Raw genomic sequence first — 11,074 nt, 5'->3', positions numbered from 1 at the left:
TTTATATAATATATAATATATTTATTTATTGTTATTAGAAAAAAATTTTAATAGATAGCAATATGATTCGTCAAGACATTTCCTGTCTTTTTGGGTCTTTTGGGGCCTTTTGTTTGCTCCCTTTGATATGTAACATTTCAAAGATCATCTTTTTATAATTATAATTCATTATAATTCATTATAATTTATTTCAATATTTCGAGAATTGCAGTTCTTTCCCAATCAAAAATATGGTTATAATTTAAAATGTGTTCTATAATAATCAAATATCTAGACAAATCATGATTGATATTGTTTGGATTTTAAGCTGTCTCTTAGTTTGTCTTACACATGACGCTTCGTAATCATTATTATTAGTTTTATAAACAACATTTTGAACAAAAAATTTATCTAATTTATCTTTGTGTACCTTAATAAAAGAACTTAATTTATTCAAATTTCTATAGTGAATGTAGATTTATTAAAAAACGAAGTGACGGAATTAGACACATTAGTATAAATGACACTACATACAATTTTTTATTATTATTTATGGAATTAAAGACCGAATTATCAACATTACGTGAATTTGAAATGAGTTTAATATGAATTAAATTTCTGATCCTTCTTTTCATGTAATAAAAAATTAAATTTAATGGATAATAATTTTTTTTATTAGTTCATATATTAACCGTTTTTATGATAAGAAAAATATAAATAAATCAGATTTAGAAAACTACAAATAAGTAAAACGATCTAATATTATTAATCATATACTATGAAGCAAAAGAAAATTGTAAGAATTTTATTTTTATATTTGTAGAATTTGTTTTTAATTGATTTTATATGGAAACACATTATAAATATTCGAATTAGAAATTTTTACTTTTTTAATTATCTAAACAGATCATGTTTTTTTATTATAGTATTTTTATTATAATATTTTTTATTATAATATAATAAAGTGCAATGTTTAGTTTTCAAGAAATTAGGGAGATAACCTGTATCAATATCGGCAATTTCTTCTAAAGTTTTTAATTTATGCATTGACATCGGAAAATTTTGTTTATTGTATCAAGATGTAATATGAAATAAAAATTAGATTTAAAAAATAGAGAATATGAAATATCTTGTAACGTTTACATAAACTTCTCGTTTTACAATTTTATATCTTTGATTAATTGTAAGTTTAATTTTACTCTTCAAGAGTAATATATTATATCGATTCTTATAATCCGCATTCAACCAATTAATATAGAAATCTAAACTTTTGAAATATAATTATTTAAAAAAATCTAAAACTGGATAAAAAATTTCTTTTTAAAAAAAGAATCCTTTAAAAAAAAAATTAAAATCGGTGGAAACGTATATAAATATTATCATTTAAAGTATAATTTCAAGTATATGATCATTTATAATTTATTAGAATAAATTTGATGAGAGAGAAATAATTATTCGACGTACCTGTTGAGAGTTAGCTACAACGTCACATCTATTTGGATGAACCGGTGATAATTGCTCATATGACGGAGATGTGTTGGAAAACCACATCGTTCCGTGTAGGATTTCCGCGCCACCATCCATCATGAGTTGCAATTCCATTCAACAACTTCTCAGAGCACACGTGATCGACTTAATTATCGCCTACAATCTACGTACTGCGACACCAACGGGTTTGCCTGTAGCGATTTCCGGATAAGAAATATTTATATATTAATTTTTGATCTCAGATCTACCAAGGGTACTGGTCTTCAATCGTAAGAGACTTAAAGAGACTCCGTCGGCAAATATCAATTCTCTAGCGCCAAAAGATCCTTCTCTTCAAGAATGAGAAGATGTGGACGACATTTCTTGACTTATGAATTATAACTCTACCATTTTACATGCTGTACATATGTATATGCGAAAATGAATTTGGTGATTGTGTTTCTTGGCGATTCTGTAAAAGGCGACGAGTCCACGCTGCTCTCAAATCACAAATCGATGATCTTCGCCTCTGTCTGTTCTCTAGTCGCAATAAGCACTCATTCCATTTCACCACGTGTGCCTTTCGCGCCTATTGCAGATCGTGCTGTGTGTCCACCCTATGGGTACCCCTTGGTTCAGATCTTCGATGCCCGGAAATACACGGTGCATCACCCGACCGCCGGTGATTATCAGGGCCGAGTACGCGTGCTGATATGCCTACTCTTAGAACATCACGAAGAAGCTGTTGTACAGTTTCTTGATGCCGGTAGTCTCACGCTGCCGATGTGTTTCCAAGAGTGCACAGCCTCGCGATTTCAGTGACAAAAAACGCGAAAAGACGACGAACGCGTCCTCGAATACCATTGCCACGCCTTGGCTGCAACGCATTTTGTTTTTAGTTGTGCTGAAGTTTTGCTGCCGTTTCGGCGGAGAACCTTTTCCTGCGAATAACATATGATTAATTTGGAAGTAAAAATAATACTCAGTTAACAAGCTAATTTCGTTTGACATTTATTAAAATGATTTATCAAGATAATAAATCTTACTACATTCTATTTATTAAAATTTTAATAACGATTATATAATATGTTAATTGCATCACGTCACAAATTAATAAAAAAGATTATAATATATTGTAAGACATAGATTTCTGTTCCAAATCTACGAAATTATTTAAAATATAAAATGTTTAATATTTAATATCCTTTACCAAAAAATAGTTTACGTTAAAATTTATAACATTAAAACATATAAAAATAAAATAATAACATTGATCATTTTATAAACGAAAAAATTATAAATATATAAAAATTGCGAATGTTTTTAAGTTGTCATCCTTTAAATCATTTCTTAAAATAATGATGGCGCTTTTTAACATCATAAACAAGTGTTTAACATATTATACGTAATATAATCTACGTTGATTAGTCATTTGATCGATCGATGTTCATTCTCAATAATCGAATCCTTCTATATTCGGTGATTAATAGCGTGTTCATTAAATGCTCATATAAGATTTAAGTAACAAAAAGACTATAGTTGTTTCTCAGAATAACTTGCCACTGTTTGACATCAATTGAAGCTATGTGTGATTGACGCAAAAGCATAAAACGGTTTCGCGATAATCGATTTTTTTTTGTATAAATCAGCTTCTTTAATTGTTTCATGCTTCTAGAAGTTAATAGATAATTTACAACGATTTATAATTATAGTTAGATTCCTTCTTACATAATAGAGAAATTTTTTCCATCACATTAATATTCTATAGCCTATATTGTTTCATAATTGCGAAATTTCTCTTAAAGTTTTTTTTAATATAAAACATAATTTTTAATATCATGTTTTTAATATTATGTTATATTTAATATTTTACAAACCTTCTTCTATTCGTTTTAACGATCGATGCCTTTTGTCTAGTATCTTCTCCACCTTAGATAAGAATCGCTTAAAAAATATTGTAACGAAATACGAAAGAAAAGAATGTCAATTCTGTATCTCCAAAAATATTCCCGAGGTAGACGAGTATCCGCGTGACACACCTTAATTATCTTATCAAGATCTTGTGTCTGTAGAAGATCAAATCGAAGCTTTGATGTTTCGAAACTTTTACGCCTCCTTGGATCTAAGCAGTTGTAGTGTTGTTATAATTCCCAATATTTTAGTCAGAGACGTTAAAGATAATAACAGAGTAATCCTTATCCAAAAGAATCTGCTTCTCGTGAAAATGTAAAAAATTCTAACTGGCGGATGTCCCCGAAATTTCTGAATAGGCTCAACGTTACATATGTTTCGATTGCTTTCTAACGACTATGGCTCACACACTGGATAGTGTCTTGGATATCGGAGGCCTCCGCCTGACCGTTATCACCACATTTTCATGATCCTTTGCTCCATGGTGCCGTCTAAAAAAAGAATCCAAGCCAGGAGGAAATGAACGAGGCCTCTTGTGAATGACGTCAATGGAAGTTTGAGTTTCGTTCACTACGTTTCAAAATCTTCTCGGTGGCAAATGGAAATCTGGTTCTTCTAAAGAACAATCTGCAAAGCGAAGGCTCTCCTGGTAAGACCAAAGAGATTTAACCCTCTTGACGATATGCCCGCGTCTTTCTCTCTTTTAATATCGTATCCCTGCCGTTACCTCCGCAAAAAGACACTATCAAAGTCTTTCGAAAAGTAGCAGCCAGTAAATGTGGGCCATTCAGTCGTCGAGACTCTCTCAGATGTGGTCAAAATCTTCCTCTTTGTAATCGCTAATGCACGAGAAGCACCTTATAATCCTCTCTAATAAATATGATGTTGTTTTGAGATTTCTTCACTGCTGATGACTTGTTAATCTCACTTTGGTTTAAATGTTTCCCTCTTCGTTCTTAAACTGCTCAATATGTTTTCCAGTGAACAATCACTAAAAATCCACAGACAGTTAATCCTTCTTGTTGAGCTTTAGGATACAAAGTTCCGGATCTTCTTCGGGAAAAGAAGTCCGGCTAGCAAGACGGTAGTCGATAGATTGCCTAACGGTCCCGACACGAACTCTGGAATGTCCACGAGTGATCCAATCCAACCGTGCTTCAAGGAATTAACAGCTTGGCCAATAGGCTCCACTCTCGAGGGTCGACTCTCAATTGGTACCACTCAGTGTTGATCAACGAGACGCGTTTCCTTTATCCTCTAGCGTTGTCTCGTGCTGATCACGTCGTCTTGCAAATTCGCAATTCGTCACCTGAAGATTCTAATGCCTCAAAAACTCTCTTCTTGCGTTACGAACGAATTAAATTTATCATTTGCAGTTTTGTACTCGCTGTGATAGTCCAGTAATTTATCTCGAAGATGCGCAGCCTTCAACTTATCTTCTGGTTGCAGACATCGCGAATTCGAGCAACTGCGAGAAGCTTATTTGTATTAGTTATCAGTTAAGACGTCACAATGATCATCGGAGGAATGTATTATTATGAATTACGTGTCTCGTTGCTGAAGACACTGAAAATTTCCACGGTCATCTAGAGATATTAGAATCTATTCTAAGACAGAATTATTCAACGACGCGAAAATGAGGCCAGCCGCGGTACTTCGCAAATTGACGTAGTATGCAACTGGCAGCCAACGATTACGACTGCCAGTGTCGACTCGACAGACACGTCGTAAGAGCGACGAGCCTGTTTGCCACGCGGATTAATTAATTTCAAAACGTTATCTCTAATATCGTAGCTTTTCGCACGACACAACGGCCTCGAAAGTTTCTCCTTCTGCACGCTCGTCTGGAAGACGCTTCTCGGGTTCTCTTTTGTTTCGCGCGCAGTTTCTGCTGATCGTCTCTGAACGTCACGATGATGCGGTGCCGATGTGTCTATCAGAGTTGCCACGTATCGGTTGTTCAAAGAATATTTCCCGAGGACATTACTTCTCGATCAGATCTCCTGCCCGATCGTGCTCTGTTTGTAGAAGAAATCTAACACTGTTTGTGATTCACGTTTGATCTTTCTCAATTTACCATGAAATTTTCCTGTTTGTGTGTTTTATTCGGAAAGTTTCTGCATCAACTTGATGAAGATCTGAAACAATAAAAGTGACAGCGATGTTCATGATCTCACTATTGACAGTGAAACAAATAAAATTGTAAAAGTATTTATTTTTATTATTTTTGGCACACAATTCACGTTACATTAAATTAAAATATAACACGTTATATTAAAATACATTTTTGTCAAGATTTAAAGCTTTCTCATATAAAATATATGAAATTTTCATTATAAAATCATCATTTATTGTTAGCAGCTCTCTTCATCAGCTATTGTATAAACATGATTTGTTTTCTTCGTGTCACAATTGTAGTTCACGACTTTTTCATACATCATGTCCACCTCTCTCGCTTCTTCCTTTTCTCTTTTCATGAACAATCGAGCAACTCTCCTCCGGAATGGATCAGCTGTAGTTTCGTTGATCGATGTCAATCCGTAGGGTCATCGCGTACTCGCTACTCGGTTTATAGCGACTCAAGCAATTCCTAGAATTGCGAACGCGCTTGCATATTGTCAAAGAAAAAAAATTCCGACTGTGCAGATCATGTGTCATCTTCTATGGAAAATGATGAATATCTCCATTAGCGACATTAATATGTCATGTAATTTTCATGTTATTCATGTGACAAACTTCACACTTTAGTGATATCATTTTTTTTATTCCTATAGTTACGTAAAAAATATATTTTTTCAAGATTGATATACATCTAAATATTTTTTATTCAAAATTGTAAGATTTTATATAGTATATATAAAATCCTTGCTGCCAAAAGTCTATAGGAAAATTTAGTTTATAAAATATACATTGAGATAAAAATCCCTTCAAAGATATTAGATAGCCTAACAATATTTTTTAATCACTCTCTTGTTGTAGACGTATATATAATATTGCTTTGTACTTTGCATTCGGATTTCTTTCAGATCAACGACCACAACGTTTGCTTCAACTCGTCTGAGTTTATCGTGACGAGTCACGACCTGACTCGTAATAAACAAAGTTGTGCACAATGAGCATCGTTATTTTTTATTCAACACAAAAATTCCTGACTGCAGGAGAAGATTTATATTTACATCAATTTTTGAATCATACATTAGAAATTATAAAAATCTAAAAGATTGGCGTAAAATCATAATAACCGTTGCAACATCGAGAGAATTCAACATTTATTTTACCGCAACAAGGAATTATTTATTATTTATAATTTTTAGTTGTTAATCTCTAATTATTATTTAAATTTTAAGAAATTTTAAGAAATTTCTAAATATTATTTAAATTTTAAGAAATTTTTTATTTTATTAATATTTGCTTAAATATATATCTATATTTGATTCACATTATTTTAATTAATGCCAGTGTCGAAACATTAAAATAAAATCGCCCAATATTTATATTGATTTATGCAAATGATCAAATTGTAAACAACTGTATAAATATCTATATATGTACAAACTGTTTCTGCTTGTCACATCGAAAATGTGTAATGCCTATTTATGGGAACGAGTAGAACGCGCTTTGCTGAGATATATTATAGCATTTTCTCTTGGGATACATTGAGTGTAACCTCGCACTATCTACACCAATTGCATGTAAGTGCTGCATTACACAGTATATATACATCATGATGTACACCACTTCATGCTATCGTATTTAATTCTGCTGCCGATTGACTTCCATTTTCAAATTTTTAATGTCACACTGGCTCTACACCGTCTCTTTGAGATCGTGTAGCAAAATCCCACTTCGTGCATAAAATTTACACTACACTATAGCCACGGAAACATGTTACACTGAATGAGTTTGTCTACCACCAGCCAAGGAAACATGCTACACTATTTGAATGTTGCACTGATAGACGATAATGCAGTCAAGAGAAAACACTATTAGTTTTTTTACTGACGTAACAACAAATAAATGTCTCTTAATTAATTATTGTATATTTGCACTTTTCACAGACTGTACTGTGTGCTCTCAAGTGTCATTAAACTGTATTATCGATAAAATTGCACGTAAACCTGAGCGATTCGTGAAAGCTATCAAATTTTATTTTATTTATATACTTTATTTATATACTGTTTATATACATATATCATAATATTATCAAGTTATGTATCAATGTTATCTTACAACTTGAAAATGTTATCTATTCCACGAGCATTTTGACAAATTCATCGTCGATCTGCATGTGCTTATTATCAGCATCTCTTGTAAAGAGATAATTACAGTGAATATGTCTGGGAAATCCGTACAAGAAAAAAATAAGTGACAAATAAGATTGTATATTATTGTGGAGAAACATTATTTGCCTCTGAATTAAACGATTTGACATGGCATGAAGTATAGAGTTAAATGATTAGGCGCGCATAAATTATACCGATGATTTATGATTGTGTGCGCAAATTTATGAATTGTGCTATCGAATAATGAATGTTGAAGTAGTGTAACGTTCGGGCCTGTCTTACAATTATGGATATATGAACCTTGCAGAAATTTTCATTAAAGAAGCAATTCTCGAAATCGTGTGTAATAAATAATGATTCAAAATTGATTGAAGAACAATTCGTAATCTGGTCATTAAATTCAATTTTTTATTGTAGCCGACCAAAAATTGAGTTCCCTCTTTTAAAATAGTCTATTGGAAACCTCGAGTAAAAAATATCTTGGCTATGGGCCAAGCGTTTCAAAACCCGGCATTTGCATTGAAGGATACGCTCTGCCATTGAGAGCAAAAGACAAAAGAATAGGTATACAGAAATGATTTTCACAATCTTTAGGAAATGATGGAACGTCACGTAGTGTGTGTCAGTAAACATAAGTGTTAATTCGCCGTGCACACTGGTGTACACCTAGAAGCGACAGCAGATGCGGACGCACATGTACGCGTCAATGCGTCAAGGTCACGCATATATCGAGAGTCATTATAGCCGAATGCATGTCCATACCATGTGTAGTCTTTTGCGCCGTGTTGCTTTCGATTGGAATTATAAAACCGGTTGCAGCATGCAAGAATCTAAGTTGCTGTCGCAGAATCGATGGAGATCGAAGTAAAAATCCACCGTTGATAAATATGAAATAATTTATTTGTTTAATAAATTTCCTGAGGAACATTTTAAAGCTCTCGTTCACTTATCACTATTATCACAAACTGTGACATTAGAAACAAGAAAATATACAATAAAAAATTCTTGTAAAATATTTTAATGTTTTTCAATATTAAATATATTTCAATAAGACAGCTCTTAATGCGATACCATTAAGTATCACATCACAGATTCGAGAATACTGAAAATGAATGATGCATAACTAAAAAATAAAATTAATTATGTTCACAGTTATAAAATTGTTAAATTAATAATATAAATGATGATATGATTTTTAATTTTGCTTTAAGACAAGAAGATAATTTTCAGTATATATTTTATAACTTTATTCTCTATCGATTGCAAATATTGCTTTATAGAAAAATAATTCTATTCAAATATAATTTGCAAAAAATGTCAGATTTTGCAGAAAATGTTTTTTTCATTTCGGAAATTACAATTTGTGAGATAGTAGTGGTGAACAGGAGTCTTAAGTTAAGTAATGAATTCGATAGTCTTTTTGGAATAATATCATGAGAGAAATATTGAAGAAGTCAGTCGCGTGATGTATTGATAGGTGTCACAATTGCATTTTTTTATTGGATTTATTTTTTTATGACATCGCATGAATGCATAATATGTTATGCAAGTGAAATAACATATGATAAAAATGTCACTATATGTAATGTCATCTGTATAAATAACGTAATTCGCACAAGAAGAAACAACAAACAAACAAACAGAAAATATCAAGTAAAAACAAAATATATGTTTTTCACTCCTTTTTGTTTTGTCCGGTTTTGCGACATCAATATCATCAGTTATTCCCGGAGATTGCGATGATCAATTGTCCGTGCAGTCACTTAGAGTATCATTATCTTTCACAATAGAGCCGCGTCGAATTTGTTATTCAACTACGACTTCTGCGAGCATTGATTTCTTCCACTGTTTGTCGACATTCCCGTTCAAGGATTCCGCTCCAAACTCGATATCGATGGTTTAGGCCTGGTACCGTATGTAAAATCGTCTTGGAGCCCAAAACTCCGACATTTTGATTGGCCGTACCATAAAAAATTCGCGCGACTCTGGAATGCAGCAATGCCATGGCACACAGAGGACACGGTTCCATCAGTAGGAATGCCCAATAACCCGTGCAGAGATATGGTCCGCATTTCTTCATGTTATCTTCGCATTCCTTTTGCTTCGAATTCTCGATTTTGACACCGTTATTTCTTCGCCCTTTTCGCACAACTTGCGGCTCGAGGGACGTTTGAACCGGAAACTTTAGCGAAGCTAGAGATTTCGGATAACAGAGCGGTGTCTCTTCTTCGTATCTTCTCTTGATTCTTCTTAACCTCTTCGAGATCTGATCTTCAGTCGTAATATTTGAATTTGTTCTTTCATCGCCAAATTTATCTTCCTCGATAACATCTGTTTGTCTCTTCGTTTCTTCGCATTCCTCGTTCAATTTCCATGCACCACCACCGTGAAGTCTAGCAATAAGATCCACCACCAACATGGCGGCATGCCACATAGGATGTCTATCAATTTTCGCGGCAGCCACCGCCAGGATTCTTCCATCCTTGGGATCGATGATCGCTGCGGCGCCGGTACAGCGCTCGTTGCCGACCGCCTCCAACCTGGCAGTCTCTATTACCAATGACATGATTCGCTCGATTGCGTATAAACAATCGTCGTTGAAGATCGAGCCGTCGATTAGACTCTCAACTGTTTGATCAGGATGGAAATTTACCGGCCAGATTTTCGAAGCTTCACTGGCCTGTATCTTCGTCCTTGGTGCCTTGGCTGGCACCTTCGTCATTTGGAATTTCTCTTCCAGCAAAGAGAGATCGAATCCTCTCTCTTTCAACTGAGTTTTAAGTTGATTTTCACCGAGAGAAATATCATGGCCTTTCTCACGTGATAATTCATCCGAATGAAGCGGAGCCAAAAGCAATTTCCCATTGGAACAGCGCTTTAGATGAGCGAATCCTGGCAAAATGGTAGATATACTTCTAATTGCAGTAGAGATATTCTTCCGTTGTTTCAAAATACCCACATAGACCTCCTGCAGCGGAAGAGCTTCTGTAAAATCCGAGCTTAGAATCGGTTTCGCCGTCCAGCTTCTAATTGCAGTCTCCATCTTGTGTGCCTTGACACTTTTTGGCGACGTCATCTTCCACCCTGAAAAGATGCTGCCTTCACTTATCATTAGAAGATTTCTCGGTGATATTTGCGATACACCGTTCTGTTGAACATTGGAAAGATTTATCATTATCTCTTTATCTCATGAAAATTATTTTTTTACCATTATTTCCGAGATTGTTTCTTTACACAATGTTAATGTTCGTACATTCAATATTCAACACAATTATTCATCTTTATAAAGTTATATTTTGTAATTGTATTTAAGTATAGTATTATAAGTACAGAGAAGGACGAATTATATTGGGTTGTCTGAAAAGTTCGTGCCGACTAACCTATATAATTTAATAAATGTATACTAAAATTTAAATCCTCTGCGTTTCAATTTT

General features: G+C 33.6%; 2 protein-coding genes across 3 annotated transcripts in view; both read right to left on the bottom strand.

The window, feature by feature from the left end:
* Positions 1-1,646, bottom strand: part of LOC108690351 (transcription factor CP2-like protein 1) — a gene marked incomplete at its 3' end in the record, with an annotated part of 24,107 nt that extends 22,461 nt beyond the window's left edge. Inside the window, exon 1 of the mRNA XM_018197596.1 lies at positions 1,444-1,646. Within this exon, the coding sequence (XP_018053085.1) occupies positions 1,444-1,581 (138 nt within the window). The remainder of the gene's footprint in view (positions 1-1,443) is intronic.
* Positions 1,647-4,938: 3,292 nt separating this feature from the next.
* LOC108690410 (probable inactive tRNA-specific adenosine deaminase-like protein 3) overlaps positions 4,939-11,074 on the bottom strand; it is a 9,452-nt gene continuing 3,316 nt past the window's right edge. Inside the window, exon 2 of one of the 2 annotated variants that reach the window (XR_001931884.1) lies at positions 4,939-5,495. Coding sequence is in view for 1 of the 2 variants with exons in the window: in XM_018197680.1 (XP_018053169.1) it covers positions 9,451-10,716 (1,266 nt within the window). In the remaining variant the exon portion in view is untranslated. Of the gene's footprint in view, positions 5,496-9,108; positions 10,725-11,074 lie in introns of those variants that run through there. The other variant, XM_018197680.1, reaches the window with a different exon arrangement.

This window comes from Atta colombica, unplaced genomic scaffold (genome assembly GCF_001594045.1).
Source record: "Atta colombica isolate Treedump-2 unplaced genomic scaffold, Acol1.0 scaffold32, whole genome shotgun sequence".
NCBI classification, from domain to species: Eukaryota; Metazoa; Arthropoda; class Insecta; order Hymenoptera; family Formicidae; genus Atta; species Atta colombica.
The sequence above is the reverse complement of the archived record's forward strand: the minus strand, read 5'-3'. Positions and strand labels throughout refer to the sequence as shown.